At 45.6% G+C, this 16,093-nt stretch overlaps 1 protein-coding gene across 1 annotated transcript in view; it reads left to right on the top strand.

Moving 5' to 3' along the window:
• The window catches only part of AMOTL1 (angiomotin like 1), a 98,300-nt gene that overhangs the window by 26,314 nt on the left and 55,893 nt on the right, over nucleotides 1-16,093 (top strand). The window contains exon 3 of the mRNA XM_075266106.1: nucleotides 1,572-1,622. Within this exon, the coding sequence (XP_075122207.1) occupies nucleotides 1,572-1,622 (51 nt within the window). The remainder of the gene's footprint in view (nucleotides 1-1,571; nucleotides 1,623-16,093) is intronic.

Below are 16,093 nucleotides of genomic sequence, written 5' to 3'. Positions count from 1 at the left end.
CCTTCTGACTTGCACGCACGCACTGCTGGTAGGCAGCTTTATTTCCTGGTTGATTAGTCTGTCCTCCCATTTGCACCTGGGAGGAGTGGTCTCTACTCTGTATTTAAACCCATGCCTCCCATGGTTCTGTGCTGAGTGTCGCTTTTACAGAGCTAGGCCTTAGCAGGAGGAGTAGGTGGTTATCTGGGATAGAGGAAGTTCCGTGGTTGGTTTTTGGGAGGTTTGGGTGGACGAGTTGGTTTGTGTGTTTTCCCTTCTGTGTTCACCAATCCTCCCTCTGTGTATAATTGACTGTGTGAGTGAATTTCCTTATCCTTTGATTTCTACTCAGTTTCCCTGTGTTTGTTTCCTAGTGTAAGGTTCCTTCCCATATTGGTTTGGGGGAATCCTTTCCCACATGTTTCCTGTGTGCTGCTTGTGTTGTTAGTCAGCGCACACCCTTGTCAGTCCCTGTCAGTAGCAGCTTCACTTGTTCGTTAGGGGTGACCCCCTTTAGTCTCCAGTCCCTAGAGGTCTTATAGGGCATTCCTTCTCCCACTTCCCTCTAGGCCTACGGTATCAGTGAGAGAGGAGCTGTCGGGGTCAGGCTTAGCCTGAGAACAGCCGACCCACACCCGTGAGGCAGGGACCGGGATAGCTAGTGGGAGTAGTGCAGGGCGAGATTCCCTACTGCTATTCCTTAACCCCGTTGCGGCTACCTGGACTGACATAACACAGATCTGCAGAAATGCCGGAGCAGGCGCAACTTCAATGCCAACAACACACTCATTATTTGGCATCCCAGCGAGTTGCTGAGATACCGGAACAATCCCAGGCACAGCGCGAGGAACAAATTCAGTGACAGGCCAGCTTGACAGCTGTTGAAACTCCGAAGCAGGTGGATCATCAACACCAACAACATGCTCATTATATGGCGTCCCAGGGAGCTGTTGAGATGCCAGAACAATCCCAGGCACGGTGTGAGGAACAAGTTCAGCAGCAGGACAGGTTAAGAACTGCCAAAATGCCGGAGCAGCCAAACCATCGATGGCAGCAAGTTGCTGAATATAGGCGGGTCATCCACTAGGCTAGTAATATATAGTAATGTAATATTATAGAATTATAATATATAATATAATGATATAAAACAATAATAATGTAATACTATTGTAATATAATAATGATCAGATTTTATAGGCAAGGTGCTGCCCACATCTGTCTCCCCCATTGGTGTAGCTATAGGGTTTGCAGAGGTAACAATCCCGTTACGGGACTCTGGATCCTGACGGGGCCCAACATAACAAGAAACCAGTATTATAGAGGGCACATGGTAATGGTGGCCCCCCATTACAAACTAGGGGTCCAGGAGCTTCAAGTTACATCTCTGATCTCCCCCTCACCAAGCCCCCTATATGTATTGTTCCCACTACTGGCTTTAGGAAGAGGGTCCCTTCTTTGACTTTGGCGTTCCCAAGCATTGGGCTAGGTGGGGATTGGAACGACCAATGTATTGTCAGACAGCCCTCAGATCTGTATACAGCTTCAATGGTCAGAAATATTAGGATTTACATGAATTTTTGCTTGTCTTACAGGAAGCTGTAATTCCAATACTATGGCATCTGAGTTCTGGACAGATCAGCCAGGTAAGGCAATGATATATTGTCCGCCATTACCCATCCCCCAAAGCCAGCATTATATACTGGAAGTATTTTCAATGTATACATTACCTTCTTATACTGATCAGTAATCCTAATGAATACCCTGCAGTAAAAGGAGCAGAATTTATGGGTTCTGTGTCATGATGAGGGTCCCATAGATATCCCCGGAGAAAGGACATTCATTTCAATGTAATGGGGTCCCCATTATGCTTCCAGGTGAGGGTCCCAGAGGTTGGCCGGAGACCTACCAGGCATATACGTTATAGGGAAATAACCCTATAAAAGGGTTTTCCTACTAATAACACTTGTGACCAGGACTGGGGATAAATATCTGATCCCTGGCCGCCTGATCATTGGGGACCCCCACCGATCACAAGAACACTGCCCCATATGAATGTAGTGGTGATGGCCGTGCCTGACCACTGCTCTATTCAATACCCTGGGACTGATAGAGATGGAAATGGAAGGGTGGCCATGTATATGGGGTCTTGGATAAACCATGATCACTGGGGGTCCTCGTAGTCTAACCCTCCGTGATCAGAAATGTATCCCTAAACTGCCTAAACCGGGGCTAAAATATTAATGACCTATTCCTAGGATCGCTCATCCATATGTGATTGGTGGAGGTCTGACACCTGCGCTGATGACGTCACATTCACAGGTCACATGGTACAGCAGCAGCTCAGTCCTAGTCAAGTAAATGGGTCTGAGCTGCAATACCAACCACAGTGGACCCAGCATATACCTACAATGAAACAATAAGGACAATTCCTTTAAACTTCCTATTAGACATTTGTGACATTTTCCCCCCCGCTACCCTGCGCTGATCATCACTCATCCTTGTTAGTGAAGCCCCCGGCAGCGCCAAGTCCGTCTCATAAGTCGCTTCTGACCTTGAATACTAAAATATAATTTGCAGAAAGCCCTTCATCCCGGCAGGCGCCATCATCCTGAGTGCAAACCATGTAAAGTTTTAATCCATTTGGCAGCAGACCCGTCACCTCCCTGAACAATGTTTTCCCTTATCAATAATTTGCAACCATTTTTGTTGGAGACTATTGTATTCCGTACCTGCAGCGTATTTCCTAATGCATTGTCTGTGTTCCCTTTTTGGCGTTCATACATAAAGTATGACATATGGCGGTGGGTGACAACATTGGCTTAGATACATGGAGGAGGTAGAGTTAAAGGAACACCGCAGAAAAACTGGTTCCCCTTGAAGAGATCCAGCTGGTCTGTGTATTACATATAGGCAATGCTATACGGGAAAACGGTATGCAAATCAGCTCTCCTCCATAAAGAGGAAAACTGTTACTAAATGACTAGACTCCCCTATGTCACCAGATGCTATGGGGTGTCCTATCCCAGTGTTGGAATGGCCCACTAGAGGAGACATGTCTGATTGATAACTTCTGTGCCCTCATGGGGAAAGCATTAAAGGGGTTGTCCGGGCTGAAATTTTATTTTTTAATTAGGCTGGAGGAGGTAAAAATAAGCACACAAAACATAAGATAAGATAAGATATTCCTTTAATAGTCCCACAATGGGGAAATTTCAGTGATACAGTTTCATAGATGGTACAGTAGTATATAACAAGAGAGAAACACATAGAAGCTCATGGCAGATAGAGAAATCCTAGGAATCATAGCAACTAAAAAAGAAAAAAACACAGACACACTGCAGGATCATTTAGTTCTCTGTGCAGATTGATGTTAATAATAATAAGTATAATAATAATAATAATACAGCCGACTTGGTTGTAGGACACGAGGAGGGGGGTCACAGCATGTGGATATAACAAGCAGAAATTTTTTGCAGAGGTGGGGGGCATATGCAGCTATCATGATAACATGTGGCAGTTCCTTTGGTAGGTGGTGAGATCTCCTGCTCACAGCTGATAGTTCGGTATCTTGCATCAGCACTATTGTCCTTTTAACCACAAAAAATGCCCCAAATGTCCTTCATCACAAGCCCTCCTCCTCCTCCTTACCACAGTGTTCTACTGCCCCAAGGAAGTCAGAGACCATCCAGGTATACATGGTGCTGCTCTCTTGCCAAGCTTCCATAACTCTTGGGGTAGGTGGGTGATGGTTCCCAGGCTGTAACAGTGTCCCACGTGTCCACAGTAATAGAAAGAAATACCAGTCAGCTGTAGCATCTTCACACATCAGCAATTGACGCCAGAAATCATCTCCTTGAACGAAGAAGTCCGCATTTCCATGTAGGTTTCTCTTCCATGCCGCATGTTGAGCCATGCTGTCCTAGTTGAGGGGATGGTAACAGGCACATGTGGAAACCAGCTGAACCAGGTCTTGAGTCCATGCTTTACAATGGAAACAAAAGGAACAAAAACTCCACAGGGTCTTCCATTCGATTTATAGTTGCTAAATTCATAGTGCTAGATTGCTTGGTTACCGGATTCTTGAAGATATAGAGAAAAAGAGTGAAAAAGGAAAGAAAAAGTTTGCTCCCAGCTTGGAGCACTGCATCAAAGGCAGCCAGCCTCTCAGGGGGCGGCGCCAAAAAAAAAAAAAAAAAAAAAAACTGTCCCGGGCGTGCTGGTGTTTCTCAACGCAGTCCAGTCCTGAAGCTTCATTGTTTTTTTACGACGGAAGTCCCCGCCGCATGTGACCGCCGAAGACAATCAGTGGCCTCAGCGAAGGACGAAGGACACGTGACCTCACTACCTGTGACATCCTTGGGTCCTTCCCTTAGGCTACCAAGGCCAATCTAAGGAAGGGACCCAGGACATCACAGCTAGGGACTGGACCATGTTGAGAGGACACCAGCAGCTCCCATGAGGCGACCTGAAGCGTCAGGTGGCGCTATGCCAGGGCCCCGGCGGGGGGGGGGGGGGGGGTGCTTAGCGTCACCGTCTCAGCAGCACGGGAAGCGAGCGGTGGATTGGGGAGGCCCTGTGGATGCAGCGGCCTCCCCTCACGCTCAGGCAGAGAGCAGGTCCTCTCCCTGCCTGCTCTCTGCCTGCTAACGCCGCTCCGCCCCGCCCCCTTCGCTCCACCCTGCCCCTTCACTCCGCCCCCTCCGCTCGGCCCCCCAAGCTTTCTGTCGTCCGCCTCGGGTGGCAAAAAAAGGAAGGTTCACCCCTGCCACTTGGGATATGATTTTTATGTTTTTTTCACCTCCCCAGCCTAATTAATACATTTTTCTTAGCCTGGACAACTTACCATTCTGGACTTGTAGTCACCTCTCCAACTAATTAACACAACATATTAAAAACTAATACTACAATAAATTCCCACCATACTGCCCCTATGGGTAAGATTACGAAACTGAACAAGCGGTAAATTTTTATACATGGAGTCATCGTTTGAAGAAGACCAAGTCTGAAAAGCCCAATGACATCCATCATGTGTTCAGCGCAGTCACCCGGAGCATTGTAGTGTTTTGTTTATCCAAATCCATTCGGCCATTCCAAAGATATAAGCCCTTTTAGGGTTGACACAAATTAGGGTGTAGTGGCCAAGTGGGTTTATGGTTTATGGTTTCTCTGGAGGCGGGGTTTCATATCCATTGAAATGGGTTTATAACTTTGGAATAGCTGAACAGATTTGGATAAACGAAACACCAAAATTGCTCAGAGTGACGGCGCCGATCACATGATCAGGCTTTTCCAGATGTGGTGACAAGTCCCCTTTAAGAGTTATGGACCCATCCATGAGTTAGAACAAAACGGGGCAGGGAGGCGATCAATCCCGGATTACTAGGGCTCTTGAAGTATTTTAGACCTAATGCTTATTTGCTCTCCATCTGCCAAGCTGCACTATAAGACGATATAATCCAGCAAGTGGCATAAAATGCCGTTAGATCCGCCGCGCTCTTCCTGGTAATACGCGGACAGCTGTTTTTCTGTCTTGTAAACTAATCTTCAGCTGGATAAGCACCAGAGAAGCAATAATTGTACAGTATACAGTCATCGCTCTATACAGAACAGGCCCAGAGAGAACCAGGTCACATTATTACAGGCCAACCAACTTTCTAGAAGGCAGATATGAAAACCAGATGTGCCGAGACGACGGAGCCGAGACTTTTTTTTTTCCACATACTGTCTTTTTTACTTTACTGACTCTGGGGCGTGGGGGAGGGGAGTATTTACACTTGTCTCTATGGAAAATTGTGAACTGGACGCAACCTTCACAGCTATAAAAACCCTGGACTTTACAAGTGACGGAAAATCTCATCTGATTCACGGATGAATACTAGTTCTGGACGCAGGCCCACGATACATAGAAAGGCCTTGAATTCAGCAGGTCCCTGACCTCGGTTACGTGTCAGATGGTCACTTGTATAGAGATTTCTGGAAAATATCAGGACACCCAAAAAGTTTTCACGGGTCATCAAATAAAGTGTGAATAACTAGTGGCCCTCCTCACCATTACCCTTAAAGGGAACCTGCGAGACTGTCTAGGACAGTGGTTCTTAACCAGGGTTCCCTAGGCCCTAGGCGCGGTTCATTTTGCGTACCAGTAAAAATAACATATACCTATGTCTTAAATTTGGAAAAAATCAGATTTGATTTATCACTAAAGAAGGATTCGGTGAATGTGCACATGAAACTGGTGGGTTCGTCTAGGACGTCTAAACAGTCAGCAAGCTGTTAAAGGTTGAACGTCCACATTGCGCATGCGCCGAAGTCCATCAGCGGACTCATCTCACCAGACATTGGGCACCTTCAACCTTTGACTGTTAAGAATACCGGCATGAGTAGTAGTAGAGTACAGAGGTTTGGAACCCTAAACTCCAGCATAGTGGTATCATGAAAGGGATTCTACCATTAAAAAACTTTTTTTTCTAAATAACACGTCGGAATAGCCTTTAGAAAGGCTATTCATCTCTCACCTTTAGAAGTGATCTCCGCCGCGCCGTTCGTTAGAAATACCGGTTTTTACCGGTATGCTAATTAGTTCTCTCTCAGCGATGGGGGCGTCCCCCAGCACTGGAAATGCGATGGGGGCGTCCCCACTGCTGCTTGAAAACCGGCTCCAGCGACGCCTCTATCTTCTGCTGGAACCCCCCCCCCCTCCTTCTTCGTTTTTTTCAGCGTTGCATCGGACGCCTACGCAGTTGGCTCCTTCCAGTGGGACACTAGTAGAGCCGACTGCGCTTGCGCGGCCATAGTTCTGAGGCCGCAATTGCACGCATGCGCAGTCGGCTCTACTAGTGTCAGAGCCGACAGAGGTGACGCCACCGAAGAAAGAAGGGGAGGATCCAGCAGAAGATAGAAGTGGCGCAGGATCCAGTTCTCGGGCAGTGCTGGGGCCCGCCCCCATCGCTGCCAGAGAACTAATTTACATACCGGTAAAAAACGGTATTTCTAAGTAACGCCACGGCGGAGATCACATCTAAAGGTAAGAGACGAATAGCCTTTCTAAAGGCTATTCCGACATGTTATCCACGGAAAAAAGGTTTTTAATGGTAGAATCCCTTTAAATATCCCATACGATGTACTGAGAATCTGGAAAAAAATTCAGAATGGGGTGGAATTGGAGAAAAACTGCATTTCTGTGACTTTCTTAAGGATAGTTTACAGAGGGCATAATGGTCAGGATTTTGATGCAGAATCCACGTTAAAATCCTGCCACCTCCCATTGAAATCAATGGGAGCCGGTCATTTCCTTTTTCCATGAGCGGTTTGTTCCCACTCGCGGAAAAAAGAAGCGAGCTGCCCTTTCTTCAGGCGGATTCCGCGGCTGATTCAGCCACGGCATCCGCCTCGCGACACCACCCTCCGGACTAGGCCTAATCCGGAGTGGAAAGCCGCGACAGGATGCCAGTGTACTGCAGGGGCATTCCGTTGCGGCAGCCGCGATGGAATGTGTTCACGTGTAACCCCATGTGAACTAGCTCATACAGGCTTTGTTTTTACGGTGTTCACTGAGCAGCCAGAATGATATGTCAGGCTCGGTTCACACCTGCACTCAGTTGGGGGATTCCGTTCCCCATTCCTCTGGTAACTGCTTTACACAGTGGATTAGGTTTCCATTCAGGGGCTCTCAAACACGATTGCGGACGTGAACCTAGTGTCACCTGTATTTTATGGTGCTATACAATTAGCCGCTTTTGAAAAAAAATGTAACCCCTTAAAAAAAATTAAAATTGTGCAATAAAAATAAAAATTTCTTAGAGTCCTCATATTTTAACACCCTGAACTTTTTTATATTTCCGTATACAGGATCGCAATCCCATCACAGAGGATGGAGCCTGGATCAGCTTTGATCCTTTTTAAAGGCAGACTATCACCTCCCCCAATCATACTGTCAGCACTATATTACAGAGCACATTACAGAGATATGTAGGTCATATTTGTAGATTTGGAGAAAAACCTTGAATTCTTATGCAAATGAGGCAGTTGGTGCACTGGAGGCATGCCTTTCGCTTCCTGGAGCACTGTTTTTGATACTCAGACCCCAACCATCTCCTGCCTACGCCACCTCTTGCAGTAGGAGTTTATCATCCCACTGCTAAGACATTACCTATCAGCAGTGCTCCCAGAGATGAAGGACCACCCCCAGTGCACCAACTGGGCCCCATAGCAAACTTTTGACCCCCACACACACAGCATAGCACCCTCTTTCCTGGCCTCCACATGTTAGAACATCCCAAAGTGGCCTCCAGACAGTATAATGTCCCATAGTGGCCCCTCCACACAGTATTATCCCCCATAGTGGCCCCTCCACATAGTATAATGCCCCATAGTGGCCCCTGCACACAGTATTATGTCCCATAGTGGCCCCTCCACACAGTATTATCCCCCATAGTGGCCCCTCCACATAGTATAATGCCCCATAGTGGCCCCTGCACACAGTATTATCCCCCATAGTGGCCCCTCCACATAGTATAATGCCCCATAGTGGCCCCTCCACACAGTATTATCCCCCATAGTGGCCCCTCCACATAGTATAATGCCCCATAGTGGCCCCTGCACATAGTATAACGTAGTGTATAGTAATTGAATCAGTTTAACATTTGGATATGAAAACATGGAGGTGGAGAGTGAATTTGACGTTTTGTTTTCTTGTCAGTGAAGTCGCTATGACACATTCTCATCTCCATACGAGGTCACATTGCGATTCTGCTGAGCCTGGAAATGTCTTCATTATTTCGACTCTCTGTGTCATTCTCAGCAAGTTCTGCACAGACGAGAGGAAGGAGCCAGATGTCTGTTCACACTATGCCTGCTCCTCATACTTACCCTGGATCTTATGTGATGTTGTCATAGACCATGGAGAGGTCTAGGGGCAGGGATAGGACATAACAAAAAATGGTGGCGAGGAACAAGTCATTGCCCACTATGAGGGTAGGACTGGGTATCATGGAAAGTGCCAGAGGGATCAAGGAGGGCCTTTGGGTGGTGTACATTATACCTGAAACCTATAACAGCCCCAAAGTATTATCGGCACCAGTTATGCTGGTCTTAATAAATCCCTCCCATATAATAAATATCTGGCTGTCTGCAGCCACCACCAGGGGGAGCTTAGGAGCAGTAATAGAGCAATAGGCAATAATCCCATAGGCTCCACCTGCTGGCCAGAATTTTAATGTCAGTCTATGTCCATGATGGATATTTGGAGGACATGGGAAGTGTTGGTGCAGAATATTCTAGGAAAAAACTTTTGCTCCCATATAAAGATTACATATTCGGAGACTAAGAGTGGACTATGTGGACGTGAAAGAAAGAAGCCGAGCTTTGTGTGATGGAGGCAGCGGAGGACAGTCAGGCCAGGGCAAGGCTTGTTATTAATTTAGCAAATCACAGGGGAGCCGGGAGCCAGACGGACTCTCTCTAGTTACTCATAATGAAGTAACACAGAATTTGGCAAATGTCCCTATGAAACGTGCGGCTGTTATATAGGAAAATGAGTTTAGTAACTACCTGTAACATGGACTACAGGGGAAGCATGGAAAGAGAAGGATAGATAGATAGATAGATAGATAGATAGATAGATAGATAGATAGATAGATAGATAGATAGATAGGAGATAGATAGATAGATAGATAGATAGATAGGAGATAGATAGATAGGAGATAGATAGATAGATAGATAGATAGATAGATAGATAGATAGATAGATAGATAGGAGATAGATAGATAGATAGATAGATAGATAGATAGATAGAGGATAGATAGATAGATAGATAGATAGATAGATAGATAGATAGATAGATAGATAGGAGATAGATAGAGTCTCTGTGTCCATACTCCTGTACATTACATATGGTCCAATACACGGCCAGGCTTCCTGATGGAAACGTCTGAGGGGTCTCCTACTAGTTAATATTATTATTTATTTATTTATATAGCACCATTAATTCCATGGTGCTGTACATTATTGTATTAATCCCATGGTGCTGTACATTATTATATTAATCCCATGGTGCTGTACATTATTATATTAATCCCATGGTGCTGTACATTATTATATTAATTCCATGGTGCTGTACATTATTATATTAATCCCATGGTGCTGTACATTATTATATTAATCCCATGGTGCTGGACATTACTACATTAATTCCATGGCGCTGGACATTAATATATTAATTCCATGGTTCTCTGCATTATTATATTAATCCTATGGTGCTGTACATTATTATATTAATTCCATGGTGCTGTACATCGTTGTATTAATCCCTAGGTGCTCTGTACATTATTATATTAATTCCATGGTGCTGTACATTATTATATTAATTCCATGGTGCTGTACATTATTAGATTAATTCCATGGTGCTGTACATTATTAGATTAATCCCATGGTGCTGTACATTATTATATTAATTCCATGGTGCTGTACATTATTAGATTAATCCCATGGTGCTGTACATTATTATATTAATTCCATGGTGCTGTACATTATTAGATTAATCCCATGGTGCTGTACATTATTAGATTAATCCCATGGTGCTGTACATTATTATATTAATTCCATGGTGCTGTACATTATTAGATTAATCCCATGGTGCTGTACATTATTATATTAATTCCATGGTGCTGTACATTATTATATTAATTCCATGGTGCTGTACATTATTAGATTAATCCCATGGTGCTGTACATTATTATGTCACGGGATGGTTAGAGTCTATACTATAGGCAATGTGTAATATATATTTCATGTGGAATGTATTCTCTAACCTGTTGTAAACATCAGTGTGTAGTTGGCTGATTAGGGTCTAGTGTGTTAGCACATTGTATGCAAATACCTCTAACTAGTGAGGACCAGTGAGGACAATGGGTGGAGATAATCTGATCAGTGTCTCCAAGAAGATGTTGGACGGTGCATTGTCCACAGGAGACAGGGAGTCTGCTCTCCTTGGTATAGGTGAGGGGGGAAGGATCTGTGACTCAGCCCTCCCCACCCACAGATAGAGGAAGTAACAGTCTTAGTATATAGTTGTAGCTAGCAGTTAGTATGTGTTAGCCGGCCTGTGCACAGCTCTGCAGAGAGCCAGGATATAGTTACAGGACCAAGGAACCAAAGTTATCATTGGATTGTGACTTCTGTGGACTTATTGTTATTACGGTTGATGTGACCGCTGCCGGCTACTAACTTTGTGGATTACAATAAATTGCTGTTGTCTCCCGACCTCTTGCGTCCGTGTTGATTCAAAAGACCATCCGGAGGAAGACGTATACCTTTGCTCCGTGACAACTGGTTGGCAGTGGTGGGATCAACAGCGGACAGCGAGATGGACTACAGCAGCTCAGCGATTAATGGAGCCACAACCTCAGAATACAGGAACTGGACTATGGCAAGTCTACAAGTAAGGGCCCGGGAACTAAACCTGAGTTACCAGGGAAGAACGAAAGATCAACTGATCGAGGCACTGGAGGAGATGACCCTGCAAAGCGACCATGAGGAGGGCTGCCCCCAGGAGACTGGAGAGATACAGGAGTGGCAGGTACAGACCCAAAAGAGCAGATGGGTTGTTTTGTATGAGGAGGAATTGGCAGTGCTGGGGCTAGGAGCAACTGCAGAGCAAAGGAGTAGAGCGTTACAGAGGGCTCAGGAAACGGAGAAGGAGGAACAGAGAATGGCGCATGAAAAGGAAAGAATGGCGCATGAAAGGCGAATGGCTGAGATAACTACGAGGAATTATAATCAAACGCCGACCCCCAGCCCAACAGTGAGAGAACCACCATATGTCTCCCATAAACACTTCAAGACCTTTGATGAAGCGGCTGGGGATGTTGATGGATATTTTCAGGACTTCGAACACCAGTGCCACCTGATGGAAGTCCCAGAGAAGGATTGGGTCCGGTATCTGGTGGGACACCTACGAGATGGGGCTGCGGAAGCTCTCAGAGCCATGGACCCTAGTGATCAGCGGGACTATGAGGCCATTAAAAGAGCGGTGCAGAAGTATTATGCAGTCACTCCAGAGACCTACCGAGTTCAGTTCCGCTCTTTGTCTTACAATGGGGGAAGCTCCTTCCACATGTTTGCCCACAAATTGAAGCAAGCATGCAAGCGCTGGCTAGAAGGAGAGGAGGCTGTCACAGTCGATAAGATCCTCCAAGTCATACTTAAGGAACAGTTCTTTTCCCAGTGCCCCGCTGAGATCCGTGAGTGGGTGCTGGAACGGAACCCAGTCACAGTTGAGCAAGCTGCTTCTCTTGCAGATGAGGGCCTGACCATCAAGCCGCAGTGGAAGAGGTTGTTTGCAGAGGAGCGGAAAACTACCACAGTCCGCCAGACACCCTTCAGCCAGCCAACCACCTTTCGTGCCCGGCCTCAGGATTACAATTCCCCCTCTACCCCTGTCCCAGCCCATCGGCCTCCAGCTATGAACAACCCTGTCCCTAGACAACGACCTACTGGAAGAATGCTAGAGCGCAGATGTTTTGGGTGCGGGCGGCCTGGACATTTGCAAGCTAGTTGCCCTGTTAACATGGGGGCACGGGCCACCGTGGCATCCCGGCCTATTCACTACCTGGGAACCACTCCTAGGACAGAAAGTTTGGCCCCATTTCCAGATGACTCCATGAATGACACATCTGTTCCACCTCCAGGGGTCTATGGGATTCAGCCTTCCGCCACACATCCCGCAAACCTTCAGAGGAAGCACTTGCAGGAGGTCCTACTGGATGGCCGAACAGTTGTTGGATTCCGGGACTCGGGAGCTTTCCTAACGGTAGCGGACCCCCGAGTTGTGCGACCCGAGGCCCTAGAGGAGGGTCCTGGCATTTCTATCAAGTTGGCAGGGGGTACTCAAAGACGTATTCCTAAAGCTACCGTGGAACTCGACTATGGTTATGGACCAAAACGATGCACAATTGGTGTGATGAGCGGGCTGCCGGCCGATGTTCTGTTAGGCAACGATGTTGGAAATCTACAGTGCCACTTTGTGGGAGCAGTGACCCGAAGCCAAGCTCAGGGAGAAGCCAACATGGATCCACCGGATTTTCTGACAGATGCCAGCCCTTCAACCCTACAACTTTACCATTCAGTACCGCCGAGGGAACCAACACCAGAACACAGATGGGTTATCCCGGCAGGAGGAAATATGAGCTATAGAGACTGATGTGCATTCCCCAATTTACCTGTGTAGGCCAATTGTGTCATGCACATGTTTTGAGAGGGGGAGGGGTTGTCACGGGATGGTTAGAGTCTATACTATAGGCAATGTGTAATATATATTTCATGTGGAATGTATTCTCTAACCTGTTGTAAACATCAGTGTGTAGTTGGCTGATTAGGGTCTAGTGTGTTAGCACATTGTATGCAAATACCTCTAACTAGTGAGGACCAGTGAGGACAATGGGTGGAGATAATCTGATCAGTGTCTCCAAGAAGATGTTGGACGGTGCATTGTCCACAGGAGACAGGGAGTCTGCTCTCCTTGGTATAGGTGAGGGGGGAAGGATCTGTGACTCAGCCCTCCCCACCCACAGATAGAGGAAGTAACAGTCTTAGTATATAGTTGTAGCTAGCAGTTAGTATGTGTTAGCCGGCCTGTGCACAGCTCTGCAGAGAGCCAGGATATAGTTACAGGACCAAGGAACCAAAGTTATCATTGGATTGTGACTTCTGTGGACTTATTGTTATTACGGTTGATGTGACCGCTGCCGGCTACTAACTTTGTGGATTACAATAAATTGCTGTTGTCTCCCGACCTCTTGCGTCCGTGTTGATTCAAAAGACCATCCGGAGGAAGACGTATACCTTTGCTCCGTGACATATTATATTAATTCCATGGTGCTGTACATTATTAGATTAATCCCATGGTGCTGTACATTATTATATTAATTCCATGGTGCTGTACATTATTATATTAATTCCATGGTGCTGTACATTATTAGATTAATCCCATGGTGCTGTACATTATTATATTAATTCCATGGTGCTGTACATTATAATATTAATTCCATGGTGCTGTACATTATTATATTAATCCCATGGTGCTGTACATTACTATATTAATTCCATGGTGCTGTACATTATTATATTAATCCCATGGTGCTGTACATTATTATATTAATTCCATGGTGATGTACATTATTATATTCATTCCATGGTGCTGTACATTATTATATTAATCCCATGGTGCTGTACATTGTTATATTAATTCCATGGTGCTGTACATTATTATATTAATTCCATGGTGCTGTGCATTATTATATTAATCCCATGGTGCTGTACATTATTATATTAATTTCATGGTGCTGTACATTATTATATTACTTCCATGGTGCTGGACATTATTATATTAATTCTATGGTGCTGGACATTATTATATTAATTACATGGTGCTGTACATTATTATATTACTTCCATGGTGCTGGACATTATTATATTAATTCTATGGTGCTGGACATTATTATATTAATTCCATGGTGCTGGACATTATTATATTAATTACATGGTGCTGTACATTATTATATTACTTAATAATAATAAATTTTTATTTATATAGCGCCAACAAATTCCACAGCGCTGTACAATTTGTAGGGTTCAAATTCAGACAGAAAGATACATTCCAAAGAAAGTCGTTTCACACAATGGGACTGAGGGCCCTGCTCGCAACAGCTTACAAGCTATGAGGTAGAGGGGGTGGCACAAGAGTAAGCAGGGGCGGCATTGCTTATGCAGAGGTCAGACACTTTTGTAATAGAGATGACTGTCATTAAATAAACATAAGACTTTATGAGCTGTCATGGTGCTGTGCATTATTATATTAATTCCATGTTTCTGTGCATTATTATATTAATCCCATGGTGCTGGACATTATTATATTAAAGGGATTCTACCACTAAAACACTTTTTTTTCTAGTTACCACGTCGGAATAGCCTTTAAAAAGGCTATTCGTCTCTTACCTTTGGACGTGCTCTCCGCCGCGCCGTTCGTTCAAAATACCGGTTTGTACCGGTATGCTAATTAGTTCTCTCGCAGCGATGGGGGCGTCCCCATTGCAGCTCGAAAACCGACCACAGCGCCGCCTCTATGGTCTTCTGTATCCTCCCCTTGCTTCTTCAGCGTCTCTGTCGGACGCTTGCGCAGTACGCTCTGTTCGGCGAAGATTGCCGAACGTACTGTGCATGCGCAAAATTGCGGTCCCAGCCACAGAGCGTACTGCGCAGGCGTCCGACAGAGACGCTGAAGAAGCAAGGGGAGGATACAGAAGACCATAGAGGCGGCGCTGCAGTCGGTTTTCGAGCTGCAATGGGGACGCCCCCATCGCTGCTCCTGCGATGGGGACGCCCCCATCGCTGCGAGAGAACTAATTAGCATACCGGTACAAACTGGTATTTTGAACGAACGGCGTGGCGGAGAGCACTTCCAAAGGTAAGAGACGAATAGCCTTTTTAAAGGCTATTCCGACGTGTTAACTAGAAAAAAATGTGTTTTAGTGGTAGAATCCCTTTAATCCCATGGTGCTGTACATTATATTAATCCCATGGTGCTGTACATTATATTAATCCCATGGTGATGTACATTATTATATTAATTCCCTTGTGCTGTACATTATTATATTAATCCCATGGTGCTGTACATTATTATATTAATCCCATGGTGCTGTACATTATTATATTAATTCTATGGTGCTGTACATTACGAATTTGGTGGATGTTCTTGAGTTGGAGGCTGCAGGAAGTGTTGACAAGTTGGACGTGAGACTTGAAGGATAGGTCAGAGTCCAGGGTTACCCCAAGACATCGGGCCTGTGGGACAGGGGTAATTGTGGTTCCGTTAACTCTGATAGATGGGTCAGGTGGAGGGGCCATACGGGGTGGGGTGAAGATGATGAACTCTGTTTTCTCCATGTTCAGTTTGAGAAAGCGGGAGGAGAGGAAGGAGGCTACGGCCGCTAAACACTATGGAACTCTGGCCAGCAGGGAGGTAATGTCTGGTCCAGAGATGTAGATTTGGGTGTCGTCGGCATAGCAGTGGTACTGGAAACCATGAGATTGTATGAGCTGGCCCAGGCCAAGGGTGTAG

This window comes from Leptodactylus fuscus, chromosome 2 (assembly GCF_031893055.1).
Source record: "Leptodactylus fuscus isolate aLepFus1 chromosome 2, aLepFus1.hap2, whole genome shotgun sequence".
Taxonomy (NCBI): domain Eukaryota; kingdom Metazoa; phylum Chordata; class Amphibia; order Anura; family Leptodactylidae; genus Leptodactylus; species Leptodactylus fuscus.
Note: the sequence above shows the minus strand (reverse complement) of the source record. Positions and strands in the feature narration are given on the sequence as shown.